Source organism: Canis lupus, chromosome 6 (genome assembly GCF_003254725.2).
Source record: "Canis lupus dingo isolate Sandy chromosome 6, ASM325472v2, whole genome shotgun sequence".
Lineage (NCBI taxonomy): Eukaryota > Metazoa > Chordata > Mammalia > Carnivora > Canidae > Canis > Canis lupus.
In genome coordinates, this window is record NC_064248.1 from 6,251,638 (window position 1) to 6,266,937 (window position 15,300).

The 15,300-nt window shown below is 58.4% G+C and overlaps 2 protein-coding genes across 2 annotated transcripts; one reads left to right on the forward strand and one right to left on the reverse strand.

Moving 5' to 3' along the window:
- The first annotated feature begins 1,120 nt into the window (after nt 1-1,120).
- METTL27 (methyltransferase like 27) lies at nt 1,121-5,040 on the forward strand. The gene is given in 7 exon segments (XM_025425803.3): nt 1,121-1,203; nt 1,469-1,595; nt 2,165-2,293; nt 2,510-2,645; nt 2,942-3,034; nt 4,630-4,750; nt 4,752-5,040. Coding segments are annotated over 6 exon segments (870 nt in total). The 5' UTR covers nt 1,121-1,203; nt 1,469-1,472; the 3' UTR covers nt 5,020-5,040.
- Nucleotides 5,041-5,830: 790 nt separating this feature from the next.
- On the reverse strand, nt 5,831-9,278 carry CLDN4 (claudin 4). Its single transcript, XM_025425804.3, has one exon. The coding sequence runs from the start codon at nt 7,268-7,270 to the stop codon at nt 6,638-6,640; it is 633 nt and encodes a 210-aa protein (XP_025281589.1). The 5' UTR covers nt 7,271-9,278; the 3' UTR covers nt 5,831-6,637.
- Between the last annotated feature and the right edge of the window lie 6,022 nt (nt 9,279-15,300).

The window sequence follows — 15,300 nt, forward strand, 5'->3', positions numbered from 1 at the left end:
TTTTAAGATTTTATTTATTTATTCATAGAGATGAAGAGAGAGGGAGAGGCAGAGACACAGGCAGAGGGAGAAGCAGGCTCCATGCAGAGAGCCTGACTTGGGACTCGATCCAAGGTCTCCAGGATCACGCCCTGGGCTGCAGGCGGCACTAAACCACTGCGCCACCGGGGCTGCCCATAAATAAAATCTTTAAAAAAAAAAAAATTTGAAAAAGAGAAATCACCTCACCTGGTGAATCTGTTTCAAGAGGATTTTCTGGGGCCTCCCTACCCCCTTACAATCTGATTCTGATCCACTTGGTCTGGGGTTGGGCTCATTAATTTGCATGTCTAACAAGCTCACCTCAGGACATCCCCTGGAGCAACCCAAGCTAAAGATGCTGGGACAGAGGCTGCAAGTGTTTGGACTGACTTTAGGTAACAAGAATCCCCAAACTGTCCGATATGGAGGCCACTAGCCACAGATGGCTATTTAAACTATTAAAACAAAACTTAAAATTCAGTTCCTCAGGAGCACTGGCCACATTTCAGATGTCCAACTGCCACATGTAGCTAGTGGCTACTATATCAAACAGCGTCGAGTATAGAACATTTCCATGGCCACAGAAAGTTCTACTGGATCGTGTTGCCCAGACCAAGGTGACTGTTCAAAAAATGAAGGCCGATCTTAGGTCCCCCTCTTGTCCATAAGATTTCAGAGGCTCGGGGCACCTGGGTGGCTCAGTGGTTGAGCGTCTACCTTCAGTTCAGGTGGTGATCCTAGGGTCCCGGGATCTAGTTCCGGATCAGGATGCCCATGGGGAGCCTGCTTCTTTTCTCCCTCTGCCTATGTCTCTGCCTCTCTCTGTGTGTCTCTCATGAATAAATACATAAAAGCTTTAAAAAAAATTTTTTTTTCCAGAGGCTCTCACTTCCTAAAAGTAAAGGCATACAAAGGACCTCGAGAGGGAGCCACAGAGATGCTCCTAAAAGTGGAAACCCTGCAAGTGCGTCTGAGTCTGATCTTCCCGGGCTAGAGAAAGGCCAAGAACTTTGAGCTCATTGGCTGGTGGCGGAGGGGCGGCTGCCAGCGCTTTCCTTTGATTGGGTAGTTGCTCATAGCGGAGAGCCAATCACCGTGGGCGGTGGGGGAGGGGCCAGGCTCGCTCTGCAGGCCCCGCCCCACTTCCGGGGCTCCCAGCCCTGCAGGCGAGTGGGATCCGCGGTGAGTTCTGACTCCCTCGACCTTCTTAGATCCCGTGGGTGATGGAATCCGGCTCACTGCGTCAGGCTCGCGGCCTCGGGAGCGGGCAGGTGCGGGCAGGTCCTCCCTCCCGCTGCAGGGAGCACCCCCCCGCCCAGCCCTGAGCCCCACGTGTCCCGTCTCGCCCTGTGTGTGCTGTGGCCGCCCATGCAGTGGCCTTGCAGGTGTCGGGCGGGAATGGGAGAGACCGCAGTGGGCCTCGAGACACCAGGCTATGTATCCGCAGGAGGATGGCTCAGGCGGAGGCCGGGAACCTGGCCGAGGCGCGGGCTCGGGTGGGGGCCTTACACGGCATCACCGACCTGGACCACAAACTGCACTTCTATGAGCGCTGGGCTCCGGACTATGACCAGGTAAACTGGCCAGGCTCCTCACTTCCACCTCGTCGGCTCGCGCAGCCCCAACTTTCCTATCTGCAAAGTAGGAACAGTTAGCCTCCCGCCACCCGAGGGTGGCTTGTAAGAATGAGGTGAGCCCTTGCGGTCCTGCCCCCTCAAGGACTAGCCCCTCCTCTGCTCGCCCACAGCAGCCCTGCCCTCTGGCCAACCCCAGGCTCCACGCTGGCAGCCCCTAGAAATCAGGAAGCAGGACCTCGCCACCCTGGGACTGCAGCCCAGCCAGAGGGGCTGCCTGGAGGGAGTGCCACTTGAGGGATCACCGTGGACTAAGGAGAGAGCACTACCTTGGCCCAGCAGTGGGCTGGGTGCCGACTCTCTAATCCTGGCCCCTTGACTGAGGAAAGCACCTCGTGCTGTATCCCCATGGGGCTGGAGCCCTAGTGAGCCCAGCACACACACATACACACCACACACCACACACATGCACACACAGTTTGGACTGCCTGACTCCTAGACAATCTTACACTGAGGTCCCCCAAATGCTGGGGCAGAGGGTGCCAGTTGGCTCAGCACTCTGTCCCCAGGACGTGGCCACCCTGCAGTACCGTGCCCCATGCCTCGCAGTGGACTGCCTCACTCAAGCCCTTCCAGTCCCACCTCATGCTGCCCTGATCCTGGATGTGGCCTGTGGCACCGGCCTGGTGGCTGCTGAGGTGAGGCCTCCCCAGATCCCCTGCCCTCTCTTTACCCACTTGCTCAAAATTTTCCTTTCACCTCTGGCCCCAGAACTCTGCCTCCCCCATCAGACTCACTGTTCCCAAACATTTGGACTACAATTTATTGTGGGCCCACTGCCCCCCCTAGATGCAGGGACCCAGCTGAGAGATGACAGGTGTGAACTGTGACTGTTTCCCCCTCCTCCATCTCAGCTGCAGGCTCGGGGCTTCCTCCAGCTGCATGGAGTGGACGGGAGCCCAAAGATGCTGGAACAGGCCCAAGCCCGGGGCCTCTACCAGCACCTCAGCCTCTGCACCTTGGGCCAGGAGCCTCTGCCCAGTTCTGAAGGTACCTCCTCTCCCAACCAGACAACTTGACAGTGCCCCTTTCTCTTGCCCAGCCCCCAGACCCCTGGCTGAACCCTCCACAAGCCACCTCCCACACTGAGCCCCCCAAAGCCTCACTGAGACCCTCTCTGAGCCCCTCTGTCTGAGCCCTCCACCCCATGATCTGACATCAGCCCAGGATACGGCCACACTTATCATATCCCCCTGCCATAAGTGGCAGGCCTGGTCCCTTCTGATGGGCATCATGAGGCCATAACAAAGACAAACCCTCACACTGCATCTCCATCTTCTGCATAGGGACCTTCGATGCGGTGCTGATAGTGGGGGCCCTCAGTGATGGCCAGGTGCCCTGCAGTGCCATACCTGAGCTTCTGCGAGTAACCAAGCCAGGTGAGGAGCAACCTGTTCAACCCCAGGCACACACCTCCCCCCCCTCCACATGAGGAGACACCAGCCTCAGAACCTCCCAGGGAAAGTGAGGGGCAGCACCCTACCCAGGGTCACATAGCCTAGCCTCACATCCCAGCCACCAGCAGCCACCATCAACAGACCCAGGCAAACAGACAGGGCAGGCAGGTAGCCAGCCTGCCTCTTATCCATTGGGCAACTCCACTCTCCTCTCTGGCTCTATCTCCTCGCCTACCCACCTGCCTGCAGTGGTGGAGCCCCTTCCCCCACAGGACTGGGGTGAGTGCTTTCTGTAAACTCCCCCATAGGGGTCGATATGCAGCTGAGAATTGGGTTTGCTTTGCTCCAACCGTGTGCCTTGTCCCTCACTGGCCTTTGCCCTCTGGGCTTCCATCACCAACCCACTGCCAGACCTGAGCTTTCTGTGAGTTGCCAAGCCAGGTGGGGACCTGAGGAAGAGGGCCAGGCCACTCTGAGCACCCAGAGAAGAACGGCACTTCTGGGTGCTGGATGGGGACGGAGGGCAGCACACACAGGAATGCAGCCACAGGCAGAAACAGGGAAGACAGCCACAGGAAGTCACAGGCAGGAGGGAGAATGGCGGAGTAGGAGGATGCTGAGACCCTGCCTCAGCTGTGGGACAGGATCGGAAAGCCCCAAACGTGCTCCGATTGCAGCAAGGCTGCATCTTCTCCCTGCCCCCCCTCACCCCCACTGGGCCCAGCAGGGCCCATGGCTAAGCCTGGGCAGGTCTGGGCAGGTTTCAGCCTTGGGGAGCTGTGGAAGCTGACAGAAGTAGGGTCTTGAGTGGGGTCAGAGAGAAAGGTAGTAACTGGGCTCAAGAGAACAGGAAGCTCCCATCAGAACCAGCTCAGCCCGTGCTTGTCAGGCCCCTCAGCTGGCCAGAGCCCTGTCTGTCCAGCCACATCATACAGGCTCTTTGGAGCCTTTCCTCTCACAGAGCCCCATCTACCCTTCCTCCAGGAAGCTCTCCAGACACCATCGCCCCTATGTGTATCTGAGCCCGCACTGGGCATGCTGTGGGTACCTGGAGAAGACTTATAGCCATAGGTCAGTCATTCATGCAGCCAGCATTTAATGACGGTGCAGTCGTTCCTATGACACCAGGGGAATCAGCCCCACTCCATAAGCTGGGAAAACAGGCTCAGAGAGGTGAGGGGACTTGCCAGAGGCCCAAAGTGCTTCCTTCCTGTGTCTCCAAACACAGCCACATCCTCCAACAGAAGGGGCTGGGTAAGCAGTAAGGACAGAGTCCCCTCCATCCAAGGGCTTAAGCCAAGAATTCCCAGCGTAAAGGACACATCAGCCTGGAAGGGTGTGTAGGGGGCTGTCAGGCTGAGGAAACAAAAGGGTATTCCTTGGGGCAGGAGCAGTGAGCGCCAAAGGCATGGAGGTGGGGAAAGTCTGGCCCAGGGACAAGGCTGGGAGGACAGAGCCCTTGAGGGCACCCTTGAGGGCAGGAGCAGAAAGGGACCACCCTCCCCAGGAAAGGGTGAGCCTTGAGCCTGGAACCATGGCTCCTGCCCCTCCCTCACTCAGCCCGCCCCCTTCCCCAGGGGGGCTGGTGTGTCTGACCACCAGGACCAACCCATCCAACCTGCGCTACAAGGAGGCACTAGAGACCGTGCTGGACAGGCTGGAGCAGGCCGGGGCATGGAAACGCCTTGTGGCCTGGCCTGTGGACCGGTGGGAACTGGCCACCTCCGAGCTTGAGATGGGCCCTGGAACTTCTGACAGGGATGGCTTCATCTCTGGCATCATCTACCTGTACCGAAAGCAGGACATGGCCCAGGAGGAGGGAGTGGGCCCCAGTCCTCAGCCCCCAGCTGACCTCTGACCCTCTACCTGACCTCAGCCAGGCCCGTCCTCGGGCCTCCTGTGCTTCATCTGTAAAATGGGGCCCCTGTGTCCACTTGCCCCTCCGGGAGTTCTACTCTATTAAATGAATCCCAGAAGGGGTCTCAGGACTCTGGCTCTGCTTCTCTCACCCAGGAACATGACATCAATCCCTGAGACAGAGAGAGGTTGACAAGAAAACAGATGACGCCCTATCATGCCAGGCTGTCCCTGAGCCAGGCATGATAGGGCCGCAGATGTGATGTGACTCCTCCCGGGGTGGCAGGTCCTCTAACCCTAACAGGAGGACCAGGAAACCCGTGCCCGTGCTTCTGGCCTTTGAGCAAATACTTTGGCGTGTCCAGGATTCTGTTCCCTCATCTCCAAAGAGTTGGGAAGCCTGGCTCCAGGTGTGTCTTGGAGGCTCATTAGGAAGGAGCCCTAGAGCCAGGACTTCAGGACAAGCAGGATTCAGAGGGCTGGAGAAAGGGAACGGGACATTCCAGACCCACAACAGGGACGTCCTAGGCCAAGACCAGGACAGGGGACCTGGAGGGTGAGCGGACCACCATGGCCTCCAGACAAAACCTGGACAAAGAGGGGAGAACGGCAGGTGGCCCACTCCCCAAGGTTGAGTGTTCTCACGGAGCCTCCCTCCTGGGGTCCCCAACCCTTTACCACAGTCCTGGGCATACAGTGCATTTCCTACATAGGGCTTCACCTTCAAACAAAAGAACGGCTTTGAGCAAGGTCGTTCCAAAAGTGAGGCTAAGTTCTGATTTGTCACAATTCCTCCAAACCAGTTTTTTTAAGTGTTCTTGTCCTGGCCACGACACAGTGGTCCTGCTCCTCACTGACCCCCTGCCCAGGCTTCCAGCCCTGCCCTGCCCACCTTCACAGCAGAAATCAGAAACAATAGTCTTCCTGTGCACAGGTCCCATTTATTGTAGAAAATAATGGTAATTACCATGACAAACAGATCTACATAAGTTACAAAACCAACTACAGAGGAGGCAGCAAAGAGGCCCAGGACTTCCTGGGAGTGAAGGCCCGAGAAAGACCATCCCCCCACCCCCCCACAGCAGGTCCCCAGGACTCCCAGTGACCTTGGCAGGGGTGGCAGGATCCAGATGTCGCCCAGTCACAAAAGGCCTGGGGGTCCTGCTGCTGAGGCAGAGCCCTGAGGCTGCAGGGTGGGGGCAGGAAGGGGTGCGGGCGGTCTGGGCAGCCTCCCCGGCCTCCTCCCCACCACTACCCAAACCAGTTTGTGGCACCTTCACCCCTCCCCTCTAAACCCGTCTGTCAACTCTGTGTCAACTCTGGCTCCATGGTCAGGTGGGTAAGTGAGGCCCCAGCCATCCTCCTGGCCAACACAGGAGTGGGCAGGGCCCCATGGGGAGGCAGAGCCTGAGCCAATTCAGGGCTGAGCCGTCCTGACCAGCAGGAGCCAGCTCTTCCTCCCCAGCCACACCCTGTCACTTCTGTCCCCTTTCCGTATCCGCGGGTGGACGGTGGCACAGGAGTCTCTTGCTGGCGTAGAGGGGGCCTCGGGTAGACGTCCAAGGGGACTAGATGGGGCCCGGCTCAGTCCCTGCTCGCCCAGCCCCGGGCAGCCTGTGGCCTACGCAGGGCCATCCTGGGCTCGAGGGCTGCACCTTCAGTCGGGGGAGAAACGAGGCCGGCGGGACAGCGCAGTGGCGGGACAGCGCAGTGGCGAGCGGCCGCACCCTACACGTAGTTGCTGGCTGGGGCGGAGCGGGCTGCGGCCGAGTACTTGGCCGAGTAGGGCTTGTCCGCGCGGGGAGGGCAGTTGCAGCAGAGGAGGGCCCCGCCGAGCAGCAGCAAGCCCGAGGCGGCCCAGCCCACGTAGAGAGAGGCGCCCATCTCCCGCTTCTGGCCGGAGACCACCAGCGGGTTGTAGAAGTCCCGGATGATATTGTTGGCCGTCCAGGACGCCGGCACCATGACCAGCAGGCCGGCCAGCAGGAACACCACGCCTGCCACGATCATGGTCTTGGCCTTGGCGCTCTCATCCTCCACGCAGTTGGTGCACTTGCCACCCACCACGGACAGCAGCACGCCCAGCGCGGCCAGGATGATGCTGACGACCATGAGGGCGCGCGCCGCCTGCAGGTCCTGCGGCAGCGCCAGCAGCGAGTCGTACACCTTGCACTGCATCTGGCCGGTGCTCTGCACCACGCAGTTCATCCACAGGCCCTCCCAGATGGTCTGCGACGTGACGATGTTGCTGCCGATGAAGGCCGTCACGCGCCACATGGGCAGCGCGCAGCTCAGGATGGCGCCCAGCCAGCCCAGCACGGCCAGCGCGATGCCCATCACCTGCAGCCCCATGGAGGCCATGGCTCGCCGTCCGCTGGGGTCTACGACCTGGAAGCCTGTGCGGGTCCGACCCAAAGGGCTGTAGGATCCAAGCGGTGAGGACAGACACTCTGCGTCCACAGGGAAGACTTTCACTTGGAGTCCAGAGGCAGAGGCGGTTGGATCAGCTCCCCAGCTCTCCGCAGTCAGAAGGACAAGCCAGGTGAGCGGACCCAGACCAGTTCCTTTCAGCCAGTGGCTCTCGCCCCAAGACAGGAGCAGTTATATGGCTGTGTGGGAGGGCGGGAGCAGAGGGAGGGGTTTCGGTCCCTGGGGCCTGCCCCCTGACCAGTTTATCTGGATTCCTGAGCCAAGGCCAACAAAGGCACTGCAGGACCTCAGCCTTGGGCCCCTGAGTCAAGATCCTGGAGAGCCAGTCTCAGGGGAAACTGCCCTGTCTCCCAGCCCCCAGGCCCATGCTGAGGTCAGCCTGGAGAAAGACACTGAGTCACAGACCACAGGCCCCTGGACGCATGGGGTAGCCAGCCCCAGCCAGGGTCGGGTCCTAAAGACCAGGATCCCCAACCCTAGGGGCACCCTTGTTCTAGGCTTGGGTGGGCAGACAGAGTGGGGAACCGTCAGAGAGAGGATCTGAGGGCAGAGTCCTGGGAATGTCAAAAAGCCCCACCCTGATTACTGTAGCCCCATCCTTATCACCTTCCCCTCTGACCTGATCACTCCTATTCTGACTCTCATCATCTGTGCACTTGCCTCACCAGCGATTTTGGTGTTGGCCTAATGCCTAATGAGGGCACTTTGGGGAACTCAGCTGGGGGGGGCGGGGGCGGACTCCTGGGTCTGTCACCTGTTGGCCCTTCCCTGACCACCGCCAGACTTCCTAGCCCTGCCAGAGGAATGAGGTCTTTTGGTGGAAGAGATAAGGAAGCCTGCCCTCCCCCCCCCACCAGGAGAGTTTCGGCTGGTTGCTGCCAGGATGGAGGCCACTGGGCCAGATTCTGGGGGAGGTCACCCAGAGCAAGCCGTGGCCCAGACCCTGGGAGCACAAGCCCAGCAAAAAGCTGTTTACTCTGTGAAGACACACAGAGCGGTGGTCAGATAAAACCAGGTTGGGGGCAAAGTCCCACGGGACTTGGAAGGGGAGGCAGGACTCCTACCACATGGAGAGAGGGGGAGGGGGCTTGGAAGGGAGAGGAGCCCTGCACCACAACCCCGGCCGTGCTATAGTCTTGGGTTCTGTGCACAGGTCATCGAGGGCAGGAATCACCACAGATGGGTCCCCTGGGAGTTGTGCAAGGCAGCAGGGCTGAGTGAAGGAGGACATTTGGGGGGAAGAAACATGGAGGGCAAAGGTACGGGAGCTAGGGAAATGCAGCTAGTTCTAGGAACCTGGAGGAATCCAGTCAGACCAGACCTGGGGTTGGTGGGGGGAGGGAGAAAGGGCCAGAAATCTCTGTCCCAAGTGTCACCAAGCCCCAGGATGAGCAAGGGCATTGGATGCCAGGCAAAGAGGTGTCCACACACCTTAGACATCTCTGGAGGCGAAAGAGAGCAGGGTGGGGCTTGCGGGGGTCTTTATGGGGGAGAGTGGTTGGGCCTCACCCCGGCTAGATCAAGGGAACCCCTCACCCTCCACATGGTCACCACCAGACTGGGGGCTCCTCAGGTACCAGGGCTCCAACACATCCCTTAGCTCCCAGCATTGTCCAGCACCGAACCCGGCACCCTGGGGTGGCCACATGTCCTCGTGTCCTAGAGCTTCTTACGGAACAATCAGCAAGCTTGTGTGATTTAGATTGGAGTCATCTGTGGGCCCTGGGCACACTGGAGGCCGTGGAGGTTCCGTGTGGATGGCTTGGGAAATCACAGTGCTGGCTGGGACCACCTGGCATGGTGGGGAAGTTGAGGTCTTGCATTGTGGTTGGCAGTAAACACAGCTGGCCCGTCTGCGAGGTGGGGGGCTCCCCGAGGACAGAAGCAGGGGTGCTCAATGAATGCCCAAGGCACTCAGGAAGGCAGGAGGCATTCTGGTTCCCAAATTCCCACCCCACCCTCCCCTACACTTCCCCTCTCCACCCCCCACAGGCATACACAGCAAGCAATGTAAACAGGGATGGTTTCTGCCTGGACCACACCTACTGGGTTTTCCTTACAAGGCTCAGAGGAACAGCACACGTGGAGGCCTGTGGGCTGAACAACAGAAATAAGTACCCTTCGAGACTGACAATGAGTGCTTTCCTGTGATGACCTCATCACAGCCTCCCGAGAGTAACTAGGGCAGGGACTCTTACACCTTTGTACAGATGGGTAAACTGAGACCCAGAGAAGGCCAAGAGCTTGCCCAGGACAGGATGGGCACTCCGTCATCAGAGCCTACTTACTCAGGTGCCCCTTACCCATGGTCCCAGGCCTTCAGTAAGCTGAGTCCAGAAGTGGGCTGGCCAAATGGACAGACCCCACCCCACCCCTGCCGACTTCCTGCCCTTGTTTTCTTGGGACACAGCCAACTGGCACTTGGAGAAATAGGAGTGGGGGAGGGGGCATACGGGCCCTAGAACTTTCCACTTGTGGCCTAAAGAAGTGACTAAAGCTGTCCTTCCCTGCCCAGTTCAGCCAAGCACATCAGAGGCGGGGGAGGGGCTGTGCACAGGGGAAGGGCAGGTGCAGGAGGGGCCCAGAGCCGGCGAGGTGGACGAGGTGGACGGGAAGCCCAGGTGTGCAGAAGGAATGGGAGCTGGGGGAAGGGGTCCCCGAGGACCGTGAGCAGCTCTGCACATGAGTGGAGCTGGAGAAATATTTGTGGAGGCTTGACTGGTGCCAGGAGGCACTGGCGGGGTCCCACCCACCTGTTGCAGGAAAAACCCCACAGAGACCAGACACTTCCTGCCTGTGCTCTGGCTCCCCGAGCTCGCCACCCCCAACAGCGTGGCTAGCGCTTCCTAGTGCCATCTTCTGATGGGTCTGCCATCCGTCATCTTTGCCTCTGGGGTGAGGAGGGCAGGGTTGGCACTCACTTCGTTTTCTTTCTCCCAATATTCACTGTATAATTTTATGCCCATGGAATTGTATCAGACATGCTGGTTTTTATCAAGGTCATCCCTCTCCCCAGATCAGTTCACCCATCCCTGTCCACCCCATAAGCATCTTGCCAGCCATGTGACCTTGGAGAGGCCGGTTCCCTCTCAGCCTCAACTTCCCTCTTTGTCAAATGAGGACATCGGCGTTCCTCCCCTAACGAAGACAGCTGTCAAGTGAATGAGGATGTGAAAATGCCTTGTCAGCTGGAAAGTGCAGTACCGTGAGGATGACCAAGCCATCCCTCGGCTCTGGTCCCACTCACACCAGGTGGGAGCAGGGACTTCTTAGACTCCTGGTCCCCAGAGCCTGAGGAGCTCAGCAAGCCCAGGATTACAACCCCCACCACCACCACCACCACCCCACACACATACACATCTTGTGCCCTGCTCCCACTCCTGGGGCATCCCTAGGAAAAGGACAGCTACAGTCTCCCACCCAAACCTGGCCATTCTGCTGCCTACTGAGCCCATAGCCTGTGTCCTTCTAGGGACTGTGTCCGGCCCACCAGACCCTTACCAGGATGGCCAGAAGAATCTCTATGGGCCAAGCAGACCAGACCAGGATTGGGACCTTTACTCCTTGTTTCCTAGAGCCAGCTCAGAATTATTCCCCCACCCCTTCCCCACACACCCCAAACATAACATTTCAATCCTTATAAAATCAAGCAGGGTTTTTTGTTGTTTTTTTTTTTAAGAAACAGCTTCACAGCTCAAAAATTAGTCTAGCTGAAAGTTGGTCCAAAACTATTTACTTGGGACGCCTGGGTGGCTCAGCAGTTGAGCGTCTGCCTTTGGCTCAGGGCCTGATCCTGGATTCCCAGGATCGAGTCCCATGACGGGCTCCCTTCATGGAGCCTGCTCCTCCCTCTGCCTGTGTCTCTGCCTCTCTCTCTCTCTCTCTCTCATGAATAAATAAATAAAATCTTAAAATAAAAAACTATTTACTTCTGCAGAAGTTCACAAACTTCTCAGCCCATGGCCAAGTTAAGATCCTGTGGTTTATTTGCTTATTTGTTTTTTAAGATTTTATTTACTCATGAGAGACACAGAGAGAGAGGCAGAGACACAGGCAGAAGGGGGAGCCAGAAGCAGGACTGGATCCCAGGACCCCAGGATCACGCCCTGAGCCAAAGGCCGACTCTCAACCACAGAGTCACCCAGGCACCCAAGATCCTGTTTTTTTAACCACAGACAATGCCATTAAGTTCTAAAATGTTTAAATGTCAGTAAATAATCTGCAATGGAATGGTCACAGTCTTTGGTGAGTGTACAGATAGTGTCACCAGGTCACTTCAGAGCCATCTCCCTGAATTGTTCCAAGGCAGATCTCCGGGAGGGAGGCTTCCAGCAACAGGTGGTCACTTCCAGATCTGGGCTGGGGTGGACTGGCCACCTCCTGCATGGCTCTGGCAGCAACAGGGATCTCCCCAGGGTGGCTCCCACTCCACTAGCACTTTCAGAATCTGGGGGAGGATGTGATGGTCCCTTTGTGGCTCTCATTTGAAATAACCCCAGCCCTCCTTGGGTCGAGTCCCAGGTCTGCCATTACACGTTCTGTGACATTGAGCAACAGAATTAAATTCTCTCAACTGATTTCTTCATCTGGGTAAGGAGAAATATAATGCCTCTTTCCCAGGCACTGGGAGGCTCAAGGAAGACATGGAGTCTTCCTTCCTCAGTCAGCCCACTGAGATTCTTCTGGCCACCCCAACAGCAGTCTGGTGGACCCAGGACAGGCCCCAGAAAGCCACAGTTCCCAGGCTCAGAAGTGAAGGCCGAGCCCCAAGCTGAGTGAGTAGCCCTTGGCCCTTGGCCTGGCAGCCCAGTCCAGCGGCCATCCTCCCCACAGGCTCAGGATGGGGTAATGACAGGCCTGGCTGCCCAGGAGACCTGACTGCCCAGCCTGGCCAGACTGGCTGAGCCTGTGCTGCCCCCAGGCTGGGGCCCCACGTGGGCTGAGGGAGAAGGTGGGGGTGGAGGGTGGCAGCTCCAGGGGAGAGAGGCCAGGCCACACTGCTGCCTGCTGCCAGCGGCAGAGGGACAGGGATGGGTTCAGAGAGAGGAAGGGGCTGGAGGCCCCCTGACCGTGCTTGCTTAGAGGGTCAGAGGGGGCAAGGATTCTGTGAGGGGAAGACTTACGAGAGGACGGGGCTGAATTTTTAAGTATTTCCCATTAAATTTGGGCCTTGGATCCCCGCTTCAGTGTGGTAGTTTCAAAGAGCCCTCCATTTATGGGGACCTTGGCCATCCTCACCATCCCACCCCACTGTCCAGCCGTCCATGGGCTATGGCCCTACTCCTCAGGTCCATCCCGGGCCCCAGACATGAGACGTGCTTCCCACTCACCCCTGTCCCTCCCCCACTGTGCCCCCTCCTCCCTTCAGGGCACCCCTGTCTCTGCGGGACTTGTCTTCATTTTCCAGAAGCAGTGGAAGGAGGATCCTAAAGGCCAGCGGATTCCTGAGGACTCTACTCTGATGGAGGAGTTAGTCTTCCCCAGCCCCACCCCTCCCCACCTGGAGAACCTGCTTCCACCAGACTCCTGCAGTCAGCTGGTCAGCAAATAGTTTTCAAGGACCCGACATGGGCCAGGCATTAGGCTGAGGGCCTTAGTATTATGAGAAATAATCTTCTCTTACTACAGAAGTCTGTGGGAGTATCATCATTCCCATTTTAGAGATGGGAAAACTGAGGCTCCGAAAACTGATGTGACCTGCAGGGCCACCAGAATAATGACAAGACCGGAATTTACAGCTAGCCCTGCCTGATTCTGGGGCTTGTCCCCTGTGTCCACCCTCTCTCCTGCATTGGAAAAGCCCAGGGCTGGACATGGAGCTCAGTGGGGAATCTGGCTGGCACCTGCCCTCAAGGCCCCCAGATCTGACTAGACGATTTCCTACACCAGAGAGGCCAGCTCTGTGTGAACTCTGCAAAGGAAAGGGCCAGCTCCTCCTGGGGGCCCAGGGTAGGCTTCCTGGAGAAGTTGGCAGGTAGAAGAGAGAGTCCTGGGGCGGGGGCCAGTTTGTGGGATCTGGAGCCAACAGATGATGGAGCTGGGCTGGAAACCAAGTTGGGCACCATCAGGGGAGGCCTTGAGTGCCCAGCCCAGGACTCTGGGGGCACCACAGAGCCACAGACAGGCTTTGAACAAGGGCAGGCCCAGCCAGCTGTGACTTGGTGGGGAGGTACCTGGGCCAGTGTGGCAGGTTAATTGGAGAATGAGAGACAGGAGGGCTGCCCTGCTTTCAGGTAGAAGAAGGAGCCTCAGGGCAGGGGAGATGGGGCTGCATGGGGGTAGGAGGACATCATCTTGACCCAGAACCAGCCTGGACCCCCAGAGCAGCCCACTGGCCCTGGGCTAGGCTAGGCCCTGTGTCCAGTGGGCAGAACCAGGGGCTGGGGTCGTCCCAACCTGCTTCCTCTCCACCCCTGCTGGTGGGAGCCTCAGAGGACCCTGGAACTCAGCACCCCTGCCCTCCAAGCAGCTGGGGCAGGGTACACACCTGCTGACAACAGAGCAGAGAAGTCATTGTTTCTATGACACATCGAGAGGGAGAGAGAAACCAACAGGCTGACCTGGGGACTCCCAGTCTGGCAGCTGGTGAGTCAGCAGTGATAGGCCAGGGACAAAACTATCCATAGTCTAGGAATCCTGAGTGGCATCTCACCCCAACCCCAGGTGACTCAGAGATCACATTGCACTACCCTTCCAGTGCAGAGGCCCCAAGGCCTGGCCTTCCTCCTTCAGCCTTTCTCCCACTTGCATGCCTCTGGCCCGGATGGGGTGGACCCCACCCACAGATCCTGGCCACCACCACCACCACCCCCCGCATCTTTGGACCCCATCAGTCCAGCTGCCAGATCTTGGTCCTCCTGCCAGGTGCACCCATGGACCCAGCCCAGCCAGCAGCCCTCATTCCCTGTGGCTCCTGGCCCCTGAGAGATCTAGCCCCGAGGAAGGGCACGCGACCAACCTGCCCCAACAGCTGGGGAGCGGGAGGTGGGGTCAAGCCTGGGGCAGCCACACTTGTGGTTTGAACTTTTTTTCTTTTTCAATATTGTTTTTATGGCAGGGCCTCACCTGCATGGTTTGAACCTCGGAGGTGTGCCCAAGTACCCACCCACAGCATTCAGTCGTGCCCTCCCCTCTTCCCTCCGCACACCCTCCTGCTTCTCTCCAGTGAGGCCAGGGGAGCCACAGATGCCCAGGGGGCAGGGTCTCACCACCCTCACTCCATGGCTCCCCCACCCCCACCCCCGCGCAGCCGACCCAGGCCAGGCCTTGCCACCCAGGCAGTAAGAAGCTCCCTACACACACGTGGGCATGCAGCCAGGCTCCCGAGTTTTCCCTTCTTTGCTTTCAATCACCTTCTTCCAGCCTTTACCATCTTGGCAGGCTGGCAGGAAATCGAACCTTGCTCCTTTCTGCAGCTCCTTCTTTACCCAGGGATCCCCTCCGTCCCAGGACCCCCAGGAGTCCCTCCTTGTCCCATCAGCAATTGCCAGGCCCTGACTTCCAGGCCAGCTGTGTGTGGCCTCCCAGCTACATGGAGGAATCAGAAATCACTGGCCAGGAACCATACGGCCATCACCTAAAAGGTATCACCTGTTCCTGAGAATAGCACTGGCGGGCGTGTAGCAGGAGCACACAGTGGGGGCTTCCCTGTCACGGCCCACAGCCCCCTAAATCTTGGCCTCCCCATGGAGGCACCTCTTCCCCGTCCTTTCAGGCTGTCTCTACTCCAGAACACCAAACCCAGGCTCTTCTTGACATTGGCTTCTACGTCGGCGAGGGCTTCTGCCTCTCAGAGGCTCCTGTCTCCCTTCCCACCCTAGTCCCAGCCTGGCCAGTGGAGGCCGGCAGCCGGGATAGGAGAAGGAACAAACACAAACTGGTGTAGGCAAGAATCCCCCACCCCAGCCTCCTCACTGGCCTCTGGCGGCCTCATCCTCCACACCCAAGGCCACGGTGACGTT

Bases quoted from the DNA above. Each gene is read 5' to 3' on its own strand.
- CLDN4 (XM_025425804.3), bottom strand. From the start codon at position 7,270: ATGGCCTCCATGGGGCTGCAGGTGATGGGCATCGCGCTGGCCGTGCTG.